The following is a 17,150-nucleotide window of genomic DNA, read 5'->3' as shown; positions in this document are numbered from 1 at the left end:
GTAATGTAAGAAACAAATGTCCTCGCATAACAAACACACATTTACTCTTATGAATTATTAAAGTTATCATAATATATGCAAGTAAATATTTAGGAGGTTATTATTCTTTTCATCATTAAATATTGTGGCTAATAAGTCATTGTTATTACAGAGACGAGGCAAATGTACGACGCATGCACACTGCTGTAAAGTTGAACGAAGTCATTGTGAACAAGTCTCATAATGCGCAGCTTGTTATTATTAATTTGCCTGGACCACCTAAGACTTCAAGACCAGAATCAGAGAGTAACTACATGGAATTTTTGGAAGTTTTAACAGAAGGATTGGAGAGAGTATTGATGGTGAGAGGTGGAGGCCGGGAGGTCATTACCATCTATTCATGAGTCAGTATTTATTATATATATATAATAGTTATTTTGTGTGTGGTGTCCAGCATATTCACAGGAGACTGGGATACCGAAAGAAGGTTTACAATGTCCATATCCATTTATAAAATTGAGGTTAAAGGTTTGGTGATGAATGATAAGTACATAATTTCCAATCTCTCCTTTGTCTCCAAAGCAATTTACACTACTATAGCTGGTAATTCTTCGTGAAGACTAGGCAGCAATTAGTAATGTATTGAATACTAAGAGTGAAAATTTATGGCAGCAAATGCTCTTATGGTAATGAGTTAGAATAATAATTGTGGTGTATTTGTGTGGTTTTTGTAGCCTGAGTCATGGAATGAGGCAGCGGTGAGATGAATGACTCTTCCTCTGGACGTCGCTGTGTTTACTAATGTTAAGGAGACCCCAGAGGAATGATAGCTTTGATTTAATATTAGTATGAAAGAACAGAAGATTTATATGAGGTGCTTAGATTTTATAAAGATACATGCAGTGGAATTTAACAATTTTAACCTGATTAGTATAATAGAATTGATGTAAGTTATATTTTATGTTTATTAAGTTTTATTCCTTTTTATTTGTATTACCGGTAACTGTTAAACAATGGTGTCTAAAGATTGCCACACACAATACTCAATATGTTTACAAAGTTACAAGAATTATCAACACTGTCATGGCCATTTATGCTTAACCCATTTAAAATTTTATACAAAGAAACTTGCACATGTTTTCTGCTCGGACTTTATACAACACTTTTTTTCTAAATGTTGATTCACTTGACGTTGAGGTGTCGGTGAGATGACTCAAAATTTACACTTTCTGTTGCTTATTTAGAATTTAATATTTTTATAATAATAGTTTTTAAGATTTGAAATTTCTTGGTAATGAATGGCTCTTGTGGTAATATTTAAGGCAAATCTTGCAAAGTACTGTTAATTTACACTGGCAAATAGCAGCATTTTCGGTGATAATTCCTTGTGTCTAGGAATACAAAACAATTACCCATTTCAGTACTTTAAAAGTTACATTATGTTGTTTAAATTATTTAATATTGAATTGTAGTGCCAAGAGGTTTATCAGTGATCTTACTGAAACTAGGCTGCCTGTGTTCACCTAGCAGTAAACAGGTACCGTACCTGGAAGTTGGTTGACTGTTGTGGCTCCAATCCTGGCCAATGGTCACTCATTGGCAAAGGGGACCTTAGCAAGCCTAAAAGGATTCCTGTCCCTCAGAATGGTAAATATCTTGTAAGACAAAAAATTAAACTACAGAAGTAGTTAATTCCATTACTACAGAGAGCAGAATGAGAAGTAAAGTAACCAACCTGGAGCTCACCACAGCAATGATCATAACTCGTCTCACTGCACATGTTAAGCTAATGCACTGCCCTAGTTCAAATAATATTTGACAAATTAGGATTTTTCTGGGTAGGTGTCCTCAGTATGTGCGAAACACTGGCCATAATTACTGTACAGGATTTACGTAATATACAAATACTGTACTGTACTTGCCGAGTAATCACTAGTCTCATCTTCTGTACTTTTATAAATATAATATTATTACAGGATTATTTTTATTATTATGAAAATTATTTGGAACAATGCAGTGACTTGAACCAGCATTCTAATGACTCCTGATGCTTGCCTTAACCAAATCAGTCATGGTAGGACAAAAGGCAAGTGTTTGAAGTCGCTAGAATACTGGTTCAACTAACTGCATTGCTCCAAATAATTTTCTCATCGATATATAATACCATTATGATTTCTTTGTATTATTATTGTTATTATTATTATTATTATTATAGTAGTTCTGCAAGATAACAAGAAGTCCAACCTGCCTTGAGGAGATGCACCAGGTCTCTGAGACCAATTCTTGCCTACCGGGTGTTTTTTCTTGGGTAAGTGTCAGCTGTTTTTTTCATATTTCTATTTCCACTTTAGTGGAATTATTTCTTTGGGGCTTTTCCTTTGCTGTAGTCAATATTGCTCTATTTGCCCCATGATGTGGCAGCTGTATCTCCTGGTTCCCAAATTGCCTTTGGCACTGATTGTGGCAGACTACAAGGGTCACACCTGCTTACTGGAGGTGCTCTGTTTCTGTGCAGTACATGAGAGCTGCGTAGTCACAGGTTGATCTTTGATCCTCGTCTTTAGATTCCTTGACTGTGTTGTCTGCTCCTTCAGCCAAAAATGAAGTTCCTAAACTGTTTGTGCCACTCGTACAGAATGCAGTGACAAGACTTCTTTCTCTGCAGTCATATATTTTGGCTTAAATTTTTAGATTTTTTTTTTTTCCAGGATTCTGCTTGGTTGCTCTCCCTCATGTTCACTATCCTGATCTCTTCCCTCCTCTTTCCATTGGGAAGGTTTTACTGGTTTTGGCACCAATTTTTGGCTGTTCCAGTACCCGTTTTTTTTTTTCTTTTTAATTATTTTTTGGGTAGGAGTTCGTGTGCCTCTCTTCACCTCACTTACGAGTTTCTCCCTCAGTAGATGACTCCTTTTTCAAGTCAACTTGTTTTCTGACTTTGGCTTCTGGCACTTTGGTTCAGGAGCTTCACATTCTTCACAGGAAGTGTTTTTTTCTTTTGGTTTGTTAATTAATGGTTTTCTTTGCCTCCAGCCTCTCTTGTCAGTTTTGGCTAAGGCTAAGACTTCTGCTTCCTGGAAGGGTTCCTTAATCATTGACACTTGGGTTTGTATGGATGAGGTACATCATATTTGTCCTGTAGCAACACTGCTGTGCACTTCAGGTTGAGGCTGTGTTTGTGTGTCTCGCATCCCGTGTTCCAAAACCTGGCTCTCAGATCACCCATATAGTGATTGCCTCAGCCTTCCAGCGGTGTATCCTCACTCATGATATTCAGAAGTTTGCTGCTGTGACGTCGTTTTATGCAAATACTCTTATGTCCATGGTTAATGTTCAGACTTGGGGCTTTTTGCACTGGAATTGGTGGCCTTGTGCTATTTATTGGGTACCCTCTGACCTCACCACACTTGCTAAGTGCACAGGTGCAACCCACCAAGTGATGTCTTGCTCTATGCCTTTTTTCTTTTGTCCTCTTCTACAGGTAAATCCTGGCTGCATTTTTCTGATTACTGATTAATTCTTTGATAAAAATGCAAGCCTCCTGTACTGAGGCACCATGCCAAGTTAGCTTGGGAAGTATGATCTCCCAGAAATTCAGCACTACCAGTAGATGTAATGAGTTTCTGATGATGCTCTTTAATTGCTCCCCACCCCAATCCTATTCCTTTTTCCATCGAAAGATGAAGGTATGTTTGGGCTGCTTGTTAGGGAGTATGCTAGCAGGGACCACAGGTGTTCTGGGTTGGTGGTGGTCAAGCGAACATGGTTGGGGTGTTTACATCGCAGCAATGATGGTTTGCCGCATTATATTCGGGACCTCATTTTTTCAAGTAGTTTTTTGTTTTGTAGCACATATATTTTCTAGAGGATATTTTTCCACGTTTAGGGTGGATCTCTGATCCCCAAGATCCCCTTGCCTCAGAGAGTGCCAGATTCTGGTCCTGACTCCTGGACAAAGGTGGGCCTTGGAGGCCTGTTGTCTCTCCCTAAGGCATGACAGGACCAGCACTCAGCTTTGAAAGCTACTGAGGACCATACCAGAAAAAGGGCATTTCAATGCACTTATTACATGATTTTTTTTTTAGTAATGGGAATAACCACAACAATTTTTTTAACTTTATAATACATTATTGATGTTGTGAGCTTAAAGTAATTGAAAATGTGATTACTGTAAACTATACAAATATTTTACATTTTGTCATTCACAAGCTGGAGAAAGCCCAAGGACCTTGAGTTACTCAGGAATTGACACTAGTCACAGACAAGTGCAGAGAGACAACTGGACACAAGTGAAAACTAAATACTGTACTTGAAACAGATACTGGGATGTTAAAATTAGGTACTTTAATGTTAGAATGAACTAGCAAGTAAGCCATCGTTCATACACATATTCAAATGTACTATATATGCAACACAAAAGTGTAGAGGAACCTGTACACCAGACAGTTGAAGGCTAAGGTTTCAAAAACTTTGCTAGAGCTGAAGATCAACCCATGCAAGCACAGTTTGAAGAGTATGTAGATACAAATAGTGTACACATACACATAGTTGCATAGGGTCCATATCTCAAGGAGCATCAATAAACTCAAAAAAGTGCAAAGGCACACGAGGAAATGGCTTCCAGAGCTGAAAAACAAGAATTACGAGGAGAGGCTAGAGGTGTTTAAATACGCCAAAGCTAGAAGATAAAGAAAGAGGTGATATGATCACTACATACAAAACAGTAACAGGAATTTACAAAATTGAAAAGTGTGGTATACAGTTGGAACAAGTTAGGTGAGGCAGTGGTGGACACCGAAATTATCAGTACAGTAGTTTCAATGTCTCGTATGACAAAAAGTGCTGGGAAATAGGGACGTCACGAGTGTAGCTGTCATCCTGTAATTAAACTTGGATAATTACACACACACACACACACACACATTATTAATTCATGTCAGAACTTCACGGTACTGTAATCAAATAAATTTTTGTCCACTTGCTTTGGTATAGTTAAGAGACAAGAGATACACCAAAACTAGTCCACAGGAGAAAAAGAGGTGATGTGATCACCAAATAAAATATTATAGTAATAGACAAAATTTATAGAGAAGACCTTTTTAAATCTGCAACACTGAGAACCAAAGTTCAGAAAAAAAAGTGCGGTAAATACTCTTTACAAATTAGTAGATGAATAAAATAAACTTAAGAGTATAACGTATGCATAAAACCATTAGAAATTTAAAATGTCATATGACTGATTTTAGGGAAGATGGGTCACCATGAGTTTAGTTCCCGTACTGTAAATGGACTTAATTCATTCTTGGAAAGTAGCTATTAAAGATGGTCATTCCCTCCTATGCACAAAAAAAAAAGGACCAAAAATATTTTTTCATTGTAGAATTATTAATTTGTATGTAAAATTTAAGCAAAAAAACAAAATATGAAGATGTACCCCATTACTGGGTGGAGGTGGTGTGAAATGTTGTGTAGTGTCCATGTGGTCGGGCACCTGTCAACACACCATGCTGACTGGTGACATAAAGCTAGGCGAGACGACTCGTATCTTCTCCTTGGATAGTTCAGTGAGTGTTTATCACCTCTATTTATTTACAAGAGTGTGTGTGTTGACTAACTTGATAATTAACAAAAACTACAGTTGAGAACATTTCTAATTTATAAGCTAGAAATATTTTATAATTATACGTACATTATTTATAATGTTCCAGTTCTGTTTTATACTTCAGTATTTTTTCAACACATGGTAGCCTCTGCAACACTCCCCAGCACACAGACCCACTCCACACACCACGTACGCACGAGTTTTCTATTTGGTGGCGTCAGTGTGTGCCTGTACACTGCGTGACACTATAGAGCCTAATTGGTACAATATGGACTAAAACAAAGGCATAACACACCCCATGTGTAACCTACATACGATGTAAGGTACTTAGTACATGTAACACTTGATATTATTTCAATTCATAATATATATGTGGATGTTGGGCTCTGAGCGATGACGTAGGGCCTAATTGGCACCATATGGACAACATTATTGATTGAAACAAAGCATAAGGTACCGATGTGCCACCCACAGATGATGGCAGGCTCTTTGTACATGTAATACACGATAATAATTCAACTGATGATTGCTTTACCTGGTATACTTCATTAAAACCATAAGGAGTTATGAAAACTATATGAACAGCATTGGTATACATATAATGTAATTATGATGGAATTTTATACACTGACAATTAACACATTCACATATAATAGTGGTAACCACATTCACATAGTAACGTAACCATAAAATGATGGCAGGAGTTTTTTATGGGTCAAGGTAAACTCTATTACATCTACATAGCTATTATATCCTTATTTGCATAACTGTAAAACCCAGACAATAATACAGTAGTTTAAATCAACATATAATAAAACCCCAATTACCCTGTACATCAATGCATGACAATAACTACAGTACCCAGTACTCTTAAGAAAATGTGTATTGGGTGAGAAAGTAGTGAGAACATAACACCGTGAAATGTGGGTGGAGAGGAAGCCATGGAGGCAAACTCCATACACAAGTTCAAATGTAAGTACTGTACAATAGGACTAATAGGGTAAGAGACATACCATGCTAAATAATGCACTGAATGACTCTCCTGGTCCCCAATGCTTGACCCTAAAACAATACCCCATTAAAACCCCCTCACACTAAAGCTGTCTCGATTCAAATTTTTAATGAAAATGATAATGTGGGAAATGAGTCATTGCATTACTTCTAAGAATGCTTGGAAGGCTGGACTAGGACCTGTGCTTGTCCCTACATGAGCATATCTCTCTCACTCATGATAGATAAATCAGCACATACACGCAAACACATGTTGAGTTGGCTATGTCATACAAAAGCCAACCATGTTATTTACATTTCAAGAAATAATAAAACTCTGACAAATAAACTACAGCAATAACAGGAAATGCAGGAGATTACCAGAACCCCAACTATATAGAGCCAAAAGTCTCATAATCTTAATCAGCTTAAAGTAATATTTGTTAAAGAGTTGATCTTAAGGATATCTGGGTTAATAAATAATAATTACTGTAAAAAGGAGACTAACATGAGAAAGAAATATATTAATGCTTCCAAATATATCTGAGCAGTTATTCGAGGAGTGGCCAGCACCAGGTGAAATATTCGTGACTAATCTCGAGTAAATGTGAATATCGTAAATACACTTGAGCCAGTTATCCTTTAAATTTTAAATTTCAAAGACAAACATTGTAATACAATACAGAAGATAGTACAACTTTATATTATGTTTGTATTGATTTGTGCATGGTGCTTTGAACACCAGATTTTTTGTTTTAGAAGATTTTCTATATACTGTTATGAAAGACTTGTTAAAGCTCATGAGTCTATTTTCAGTGGTGATGACTTTGGTAACATCAAAGAAAATGTACGAGAAAAATTCATTATGGCTATTTAGAGCAATGTTAGACTAGCACTTCAATTCACAGACACTTGCATAGTGTAATTTATATTATTTTTAGTGCATAATTTCAAATTCCAGTTAGTGACTCATCATTCAACACCAAAGCACTTGATGTGTGTGTTACCAGCAGAAGCTTAACCAATACTGTACTGTATATTTATATTCAAATAAAGATATAAACAAATCAGCACACTTTTCAGGTACTGTCACAGGTAAAGCTATTTCCACACATTAAGATCATAAATAATAGTACTTTGAGGTATATTGACTGGTAGCCGTGTGCCTGGGTGTGGACTCGAGCATAATACAACTTAACATGCCACCAGACCCACCACTTGACACGACCGCGCGCAGCACACACTCACGCACGCAACCTTTGCAATGAAATAATGTTTCCTATTATTATTGAAGGTAACTCCTGTCATGAATAAACAGCTTACATGGTTACAAGCAGAACCACGGTAAGGTCTTGTTCTATTTTCCAAAATATAACTGAATTAAACAAAGTATTAACTTCTTGAGCAATAGTATAATTTGGTATGCTGCAAGTCAGCAGTGCAGGGTCAGTAGTAAGTCTCAAAAGAAGGAACCAGTGCAGGTACTAATATGAATTAGGGTTACTGTACATTAATTGAAATCTTGAAGATTTAATCCTTTGTTTTTACAGTCAATAAATTTTAATTGGTTGTAATGAAATTCCAGATGTTTGCATTTAACAAGTAATAATCCCGGGACAAAATGTACTGTGCACATTTCGTCACCTTATGGTCCTGTAAAAACCGGTTCTCTCACATTCCGACACGAAAATAACGGCATCAGTCCTTGATCTTTATAATTTTAGAACATGTCACTTAATTTAAAGATAAAATAATATACTGTACTGGTGAAGGCTAGCTGTTACAGGCCAGTGTTTGCTGATAGTGTAAGTGACAAGCTGGTGAGCCATGAAAAACACTATTGTCTTCTATTTTATTTTATCTTTTTTTTTTAAGTGACCCAGTTGGCTACAATTTTAACATATTTGATACAAATAATTTTTTTTTAATCATTGTAACTAAATGATCTCAAAATAAATTTGAGCCAGCATTCATAAAACTGATGAGCAAATTCTGTCAGAAATTTTCATATGCAGATTTCACATGCAAATTTAACAATGCCTCATGTTTAAATATGTTCATAAGTTGTAAATAGTATCATAAATTTATTTAATTATTATTTTAAGGATCACTTTGTGAATGAGCTTCCATCCCAGTGACAGTCAAAAACATTTTGCTCATTATTTCTCACTTAAGTGTGTGGAATATATATTAATGTTGGTCATAGAGGTTTATCATCAGGTATTTGTTTTTATATTAAATAACCATAATGGCATCATTATGAGTTTGAGGTTGTGCTGGTGTAGTTTGGTTACAGTGTGAAGAACTCTCTTCCCAGAGTGTTACTAGAACTTCTGGTATTCCTAATAAATACTGTAGTTTGTCATGTGAAATTTTTTTTAATTTTTTAGCTTCTTGAGGTATGAAAGGTTTTATGGGACTTTCATGGAAGAGAAACAAGTAGTGCAACACTACTTTTTGTGAATAAATGGACAATCAGGCTTCACCATTATTTTAGTTTTATATTTGAACTCCATAGGTAATGTCTTGCTTAGTAATTGTTTCGTAGAAGATCCAGGGATGTGTCTCAAGTTATGTCAACTTTTTTTTTCTCTCGCTAAAATCTTTTGTATTGTATTTGTACAAGTAGGTCTACTTTGTTTTATTTTTATATAGTGGTGAGCCATGTTATAGGACACCAATCAAGGCTCAATATTTGTGATGTTACATTGTTGGTTTTCTTGCTAACTTTTTAAACAGTTTAAAAGACGTAATTATTGGGTACACTTCCCTGGATAGTATGAAGTAATAGCCATGGGCACATGTTTTATTATCTGCACTACTGATGCGATCATGTAATGTAACTTGGTGATAATCTAATGCACAATTTACTACAACGTGCTTCCTATAATTTATCTGCCTACAATACCAGTACAGTATATAAGATGCATACTGTTGTTTGACTAATATATAAAGGTAATAAATCCCATGCCTGTGGCAACAATAACTTTCTTGTAAATGTACAATGCTGTCCATAGATAACTGTTGGAAACTTTTTGAAGACTACTATTTGTTGTTAGTACAAGTTAAATTACAAGAATATGAATTAACTTTTAATGATGAGGTTTAGGAGTGAGTGAGGAATGGAGTAGAATATGGTTAGTTAAAGTTGAATCTTCAACTGGCTCAACTGTAGTCTTTACAAACTCCAGAAAAGAATTTGTACTATTTTTAGGTACAGTTTAGTATAAACTTGACCTTATGTTTAATTGGAATAATGAATAAAAGAGAAAATACAGTACTCAAATAGAATCTTTATTAGATATGAATTTGAATGTTAGAATCTAGCAGATTGCACATGTGAACTCTTGAACTCTAATTTTTTCTCTTTTACTCCTATTGATCATATCTATCTGTATCTTTGATGAGTTTAGTGTTAAATTTTTTTTTACTGTATATATATATTTCCGACATTAATTACTATGCCTTAGGGAAGCAAAGAGTTTCACGAGAATGTATCTTGACCTTTACCTAGAGATATTGGTCGGATTATCCTGTATTTTGTAAGAGAATCGGTGCCACAGCTTAATACTTACATTGCCCTCATGCCAGTTACTGAAGTGTCAGGTTTAAGTCCTTATGGACATGTAATTGGTTTATTCCAGGTCTTTGTGGATGTATACATTGCTACAGTGCTTGTGTTTATCACAATGTTTAATATTTGTACAGAAAGGCTCTTCAATCACAGACAATTTATGGTAAGCCTGTTCTTATATATTTCTTTAATTCAGTAAAACCCTACAAATTCACAATTGATGAAAAAATCTTATCCCTTACAATTTAAATAAAAATTAGGTTAATAGAACATTGTAGTTATATTCTGCAGTACTGTATATTTCTTTACTAGAAAAATTTTGTGGGGAGCCAATTTTGAAACAAAGTGTGCATCTTGACGTAATCAAGTCTCACACACACTGACAGTCAACCTTGAGGTTGCAGGTTCCATCATGTGTTGAGGCGAGCCTTTGTCTCAACCATCTCACCACTTGGACCTTCATGCTGTCAAAGCCATCCCCACTCTTCCCTGTATTACTTGCAAGTATACCTTTCCAAAATTTTCTGCTGCTGCTGTTTTATATATAATTTGAGCTGCAGCTATTTTTAAATTATCGTTAAGTACTATTAATTCATTTTTATTGTTAATTTTGCATTAAAGAATTCATAATTTTACTGAATATATCCAACATTTAAAGTGAGCTAAAAATTAAAGATAAATAATTTTGTTGGGTTGTACAAGTTGGTTCAATTTAAAGTTACTTATTTAACTTGAGCTGCTAATACTGTATTTTGCAAATACTCAGTTTTCTAAATGAATAACATCCACCAAGCAACAGGTGGGCAGTGCCAACTATATTATCCTGATTTTTTCATTGCCTAGGTAATTTTTCATTGCTGATGTTGTGGCAACAACTTCACACGAGACCCATGGCAGTGTTTTATATATCTTCTTCATGTAGTTCTGTATGAGTAATCTGAGTGACACAATCATCAAAACAATTTAGTGTTAAAAGAGCCTTCCCTTGTCCGATAGCGTTGATAACGCCTGGACTGAAGCACCCACGGCAGTAACTAGAAAGGCATTAGCTGGTTATGTCTGCTGTTGATGTATTGTTAGGCAGCATGTGTGGTTGTGGTGAATGAAAGGAATCCTTGGATACTTGGGGGGTTAACAAATATCATGACATTCTACTACTAGTGATTTAGACATATGGCTGAAGAATGTATCATGTTTAACATTTCATAGCTTGCATATTGAGAAAATATTTGAGTTGCATAATTTGAGAATATTATGCAACAAAGAAATTAATTAGTAAATTCTTAGAAATTCAGTATCTCTGTAAATACGTCATGTAATGTAGTGGCACCTGCAGCAGGCGACCTGTACTTCATCCAACATTGGTGGCAGGGCAGCACATGCACAAATGTACCCCAAACTATATATATCATGTACTTCCATGCAAGACGTGCAGTCACTTCTGAATCATAGAGTGCAGCAGTCATGTTTTTCAAAATACTTTAAATAGTATAAGCAATGATAGAGCTTGTCACACTTGAAGCATGAAATTTTAATGAGAATAAAGAAAGTGACTGAGCATGCTATACATTGTTGTGTAGTAGATGGCAAGATTATTTGTGTAATGCTACTGTACCAAATATGGAAGGTTGGGTGCTACTCGGTGAACCCTTATCAATTCCTGTAACAGTAGGATATGGCAGTGAAGATGTGGTGTAGCAATTAGTGCCTTAGTGCCCTCACCCACTCATCTCAAGCAAGAACAACCTGGGTTCAAACCCTAGGTTGGAACAATTGGGCACCGTTCCTTCACTGTTTGTCCCTATAAGTGCAGCAGTAATCAGGGGTCAGGAATGTAAAATGATTGGCAGACCATGTTCTGGGGGAAAACTTTGCATTGAACAGTCTAACCAGGCTTAAATTTCAACATAAAAAAAAGATGGGTAAAAAGACAATGTGCACGTACATGTTAGTGCACGTACATGTTAGTGCACGTACATGTTAGTGCACGTACATGTTAGTGCACGTACATGTTAGTGCACGTACATGTTAGTGGAGATAACTAAACTCCCAAGTGGAATATTGTGTTTTTCCAAAATTTAGCTTTTTTTGTATTTTTATTAAATGTGTCCTAAGATTAAGTAATCAGAAAAAACTGTCTAGATCACAAACCAAAAGCTGACCAACAAGCAAGTTTTTATATTGCAAGTTTTTGCAATATAACACATTTTTGGGGGAAAACTTTGAGTTAAACTACTTTAATAAAAGCCCACATAATTGTGATACTGTTACTGTACTATTATGATTGTGTAGAAAAGGAGTCGCAATAATGTGGCCGAGATATGTTGACCAAACCACACACTAGAAAGTGAAGGGACGATGTTTCAGTCCATCCTGGACCATTCTCAAATCGATTGTGAGAATGGACTCGAGAATGGTCCAGGACGGACTGAAATGTTGTCGTCCCTTCATTTTCTAGTGTGTGGTTTGTTCACGATTGTGCACATATTAAGAGAATTCATATTTCAACACAAGACATAAACCAGTACAGTATAGTATATTACTCCACATTGTCATTAGTTGAAGAACAGTACTGTATACCCAGGACATATGTCAAGAATTATGAAGCCATGTTATGTATTGCAAAGGTTAAGTAAAAATCATGTTCCCAAATGCAATGGAAATAATTTGCAATTGCTACTGTATTGGTGGAAATACTAGGCACAGAACATGATACTGTAAATGGAATAATAATAATACAAAAATAATCTAAAGGTAAACACCATGCTGCAGAGTTAAGGATTTTGACATTTTTTACCTTGTGATGTGCTGAGAACTGGTCATGGTCATGAAACACTAAAGTTGTTACTCTTTGAAAGGCTGCCATAGTGTATGCAAGTACATGACACACAGGGTACCACTTGGTGCATTCTGTGAGCTCTAGTGCTAGGACTAATATGCCAAGAAATATATATAATTGTTATATATTTTAGTCCTACAAAGTACTAGTGACAAGGCATATGTCTAAATTCACTAGCCGTAATTCTTGTGCAATTTTGTGGCGGTTGGTATTGATAGTATACTCTGAAGCATATTTTAATTCTATCTAGAATATTTATTTTTAGATACCAGATACAGTTAGCTATTATCAAATGAAAATATCTTATCCTTAATCATTGTATTTATCAACATTTCATGTTCCATTATGCACCATCATGTTTTTATCAATGAAACTTGTTCAGAGCTGACCCATATCACTGAGGCTTGGTCAGTGCTCCACATGCTCAACTTTGGACTCGGTTTTTTATATTTTGAGGGATCTGGGGAGAGGAGAGACCATTCCTATTTATATATTCTATTACTATATAAGAACAGGAATATGTTATTAAAAGGGAAGAGACAATTTTAGTTTCCATAACAAAATAAGAAAAAGCTATAAAAATAGTTTAGTTTTTCAAATACAATCCTACAAAATATTTTTTGCTATTAATGAATTGTATAAACTGCTCAGAAATAATAATTTACCCATACCATACTGTGCAGCATATCTTCAGTATTTTGACGAAAAGAATTTGAATTGGTCCAGGCATTTCACATAATACTAGTATTGAGAAATTTCTTTATTTTATATACAATATACATAACTCATGCAATTTTTATTAAATTGATAGATTCACTATTATTAAAGTTAATGTGTTGAAGGTAAGATCTCAACACAGATAAGAACCAGTGTTGAGATGTCTGAACACCAAGGTTTTAGTTACTGTTATTTACATCAGAATATTGATCGGTGGTAACGGATGTGTAGTGGTCGAGCCAAGAGAGTTCAATCTAAATTTGGACCTTTTAAATTATGTAATGGTGTAGATATGTAATGAAAACCTCTGTGATTATGGTTAAATCCAGTTCATATTATTTTAACAATAAGAAGTGCAGTCCAACTTCCAGGAGGAACTAATGTTTTGTTCTATAAAGAATGAAGGTTAAGCTTTTTGTCTTAATTGGTTTTGGCATGTTACTTTGTTCCAATATCCTGGATGATTATTATGTTTGCATTTGTAAATAAAATGATCCTAAATATTATTTTTGCAAATCAAATGCAGCATATGCTAATATTAATTTTAACTACACACAAAAAAATTGATACTCTCCTTTTCTTTAAAAACCTAACATAGACCTTGTGCCAACAATGTTCATTCATTAGATCCTCTCATGCAATATTTATCTTTATTCAGTCTAAAGGTATTGTGAAGTCTTTTCTAGACCATTATTATTATGCACTCAATGCAATCAAAATATTTTCAGATATTCTGCAGGAACCTTGCTAGTGTATGTGTATTATATCTAAACTGATGAAGAATGAACATTAAGTGTAAGGAGCTACACCCAAGCCTCAGAATATTGTTTGGAGGTCTGATTTCATCCATCATTAAAATATTCATCTACATTTCATACAGGATCATCAACCTTAATATTTCTCATCATGTAAAGCTTGTGATTCACTAGTTATATTCCTTGTAAATGACTATATTAATCAAAAGAGCAGATTATTTTGTTGCATTTAATACTGTACTGTACAAGTGAATGATACCGACACCTTGGTCCAATGTACTGTCCAGCAGGGGACCTATAATGAATTACGGAGGTAATTATAATAATTTATAATAATGCAACAAAAGTATATTCCTCATTGTTGATTCTCGGGCCACAAGTAGTGACCTTGTAGTGTTATTATGTCTTGAACATTAACAATACATTTCTGTCAAAGCCTGATACATTGTATATGTAACTAAAATATAAGAAATCCATGCAAGAACAGGATTTATCATATAGTTATTTGTTAAACACTATTATGCATTTCTACATTAATTGCTATTGCAAACTCAACACCATTGCTCACAAACTTTTGTCAGTAATTTAGCACATTCCTTTGGCATCATAACAATTAAGTTATCTTTGTTTTGTTAGAAAACAAATGAAACATGTATACCCAAAAACATTTTTGTACTGTACGTAAACATTACTTTCAATTATACTACTCAGAAATACACTGTATTCCTTGATGTTATTTTTTAATGGGAATTAAGTTTGTACTAATTTCGATCACACTTCAGCCATTGATGGAAATGTATATCAAGTGTCCAAAACAATACCAAATTATATCCCTACAATAAATGCCATGTTTCTGTGCTCTTTTACACCTTGACTATGCCATCAACTCACTTTCTTGGTTATGGTCAGACTGTCAGATGAGGAGACACTTTAGCCATAATAATGTGCATACATCTTGATCACACAATGGTGTCTAGAATCCCAAACATCCCATAGGCATGCCCTATGTTTCTTAGGGATCACTTGTTAACACTTATTCTAATTTGAAAATAAAAAAAATTTACATATTTGAAAAAATAAAGAAAAACTTCATTTTTCATATTTATCATATTTGAAAATAACAAAAATCATTTGGCCTGTTAGACAAATTGGACTTTGCCTACTAGGCCAGTGTGGTTCTGGCTATTAGGCACAACATATATACATACAATGCTGTGATAACAGATTGATAAATGCTGGATAAGGATTCAGTTGGAAAGTCTTCAGGCCATTATTAGGACTATTGCCACCCTCTTTGCAACCATGCCATTGTTAAAACTAAATATGATTTGAGTCATAAACAAGGGTGTTGAAACAGGTGACTCTTAACCTGCCTGGGAGTTAAGTGCTAACCATTACGGCTGGTGTCGTCCTGCTCTCATTACTTTTGGTCCCATATATTGTCTCAAGAATATAGAGAAAGCACAAATTGAAGATTATGGTCTTATTCTATGGGTAAGATAAAAGGCTTCATTAAATGTACTTTATTTGAAATTTGCCTCCCGGTTATATGCTTTAAGTGGTGTAATACACTTGTTGCCAGTGTTTACACGCAGCATATTAACACTGGCTCTAGGATAACATTATATTACACTTCCCACATTCACTTTTTCAGACACTAAAATATATTGTAGCTTTATTTGAACTTAAATTACAACTCTGATGTGTTATTATAAATCTGAAAATTTCAAAATGTGTATTCATGACTGAGTTGCACTGTTACTTTCCTACTGATAAACAAAATTTAGTTTTGAAATCAACGAATGTAGTTTTTATGTACAGTAATTAATAAGTTGGCAAGTATTTCCGATTGGTCACTGTAATTTGTATTATCTTTTCAAATACCATAAAAAATGTCTAGTCGAATGTAAATGCAAAGAATGAAATGTTTCGAGAAGTTATCATTAAGATTGAGCATGACCAAACTGAGGAAGCTAATGTTAATAAATATGTTTATCAGTAGTACTGTTATCACAGCCAGTTAAGTTATAATGTCGCCTTATGTCTTACACAAAATGAAGCCAATATTGTTGAATATAAATATTTCTAGTAGAAATTAACTTTTTGTTCTGTGATCATTTAAAACTAAAAGTTGGTTGTTCAGTGATGTGTATGTGCCAGTAGACTTTACAGTGGAAGATCTTATTTTGACCATTTATTTATATTGTCAAACAATGGGCATTTTCAACAACATTTATTTTGGTAGGTAAGTGATTTGTTATATTTACTATAAATACTGTAGTTTTAATGAGATTTATCCTACTGTAGTATCTCTCTGATTGAAGCCCATTGTACTTTTATTTTCTATACTGTCCTTTCACTGGCTTTTTAGGTGTAAAGAGCTCTACGTTTCTGTGTTGAGAGTCTAGTAAATGGCTGTTAGTAGACACATCTTTTACTGTCCTCGCTCTCAATTACATACATTCTACAGATTTGTTATGAAAAGAATGCACCAAACCTGGATGACATCTATGTATTAAGATTTCATTTGTTTAATTTTAATAAAAAAATTGAGTAACCTGCTCATAACAATTATGCATAATAAGTGCCTCTGAAGAACCATACCTTACGCTGATGGAAGACGGATACAGATTTTTTCTCTTGCCTTCTTCCTCCCTTTCATTCTCTGCCACACATGTACACTTACATATACAG

The 17,150-nt window shown here is 34.7% G+C and overlaps 1 protein-coding gene across 11 annotated transcripts in view; it reads left to right on the top strand.

The window, feature by feature from the left end:
- kcc (solute carrier family 12 member kcc) overlaps positions 1 to 16,880 on the top strand; it is a 364,064-nt gene extending 347,184 nt beyond the window's left edge. For all 11 annotated transcript variants that reach the window (XM_069309523.1, XM_069309522.1, XM_069309520.1 and 8 more), the window contains one exon: positions 152 to 16,880. In XM_069309523.1, coding sequence (XP_069165624.1) covers positions 152 to 383 — 232 coding nt within the window. In that variant the 3' untranslated portion in view covers positions 384 to 16,880. The remainder of the gene's footprint in view (positions 1 to 151) is intronic.
- Positions 16,881 to 17,150: the final 270 nt, after the last annotated feature.

The sequence above is a fragment of the Procambarus clarkii genome, chromosome 65, assembly GCF_040958095.1.
Source record: "Procambarus clarkii isolate CNS0578487 chromosome 65, FALCON_Pclarkii_2.0, whole genome shotgun sequence".
In the NCBI taxonomy this organism is placed as follows: domain Eukaryota; kingdom Metazoa; phylum Arthropoda; class Malacostraca; order Decapoda; family Cambaridae; genus Procambarus; species Procambarus clarkii.
The sequence above is the reverse complement of the archived record's forward strand: the minus strand, read 5'-3'. Positions and strand labels throughout refer to the sequence as shown.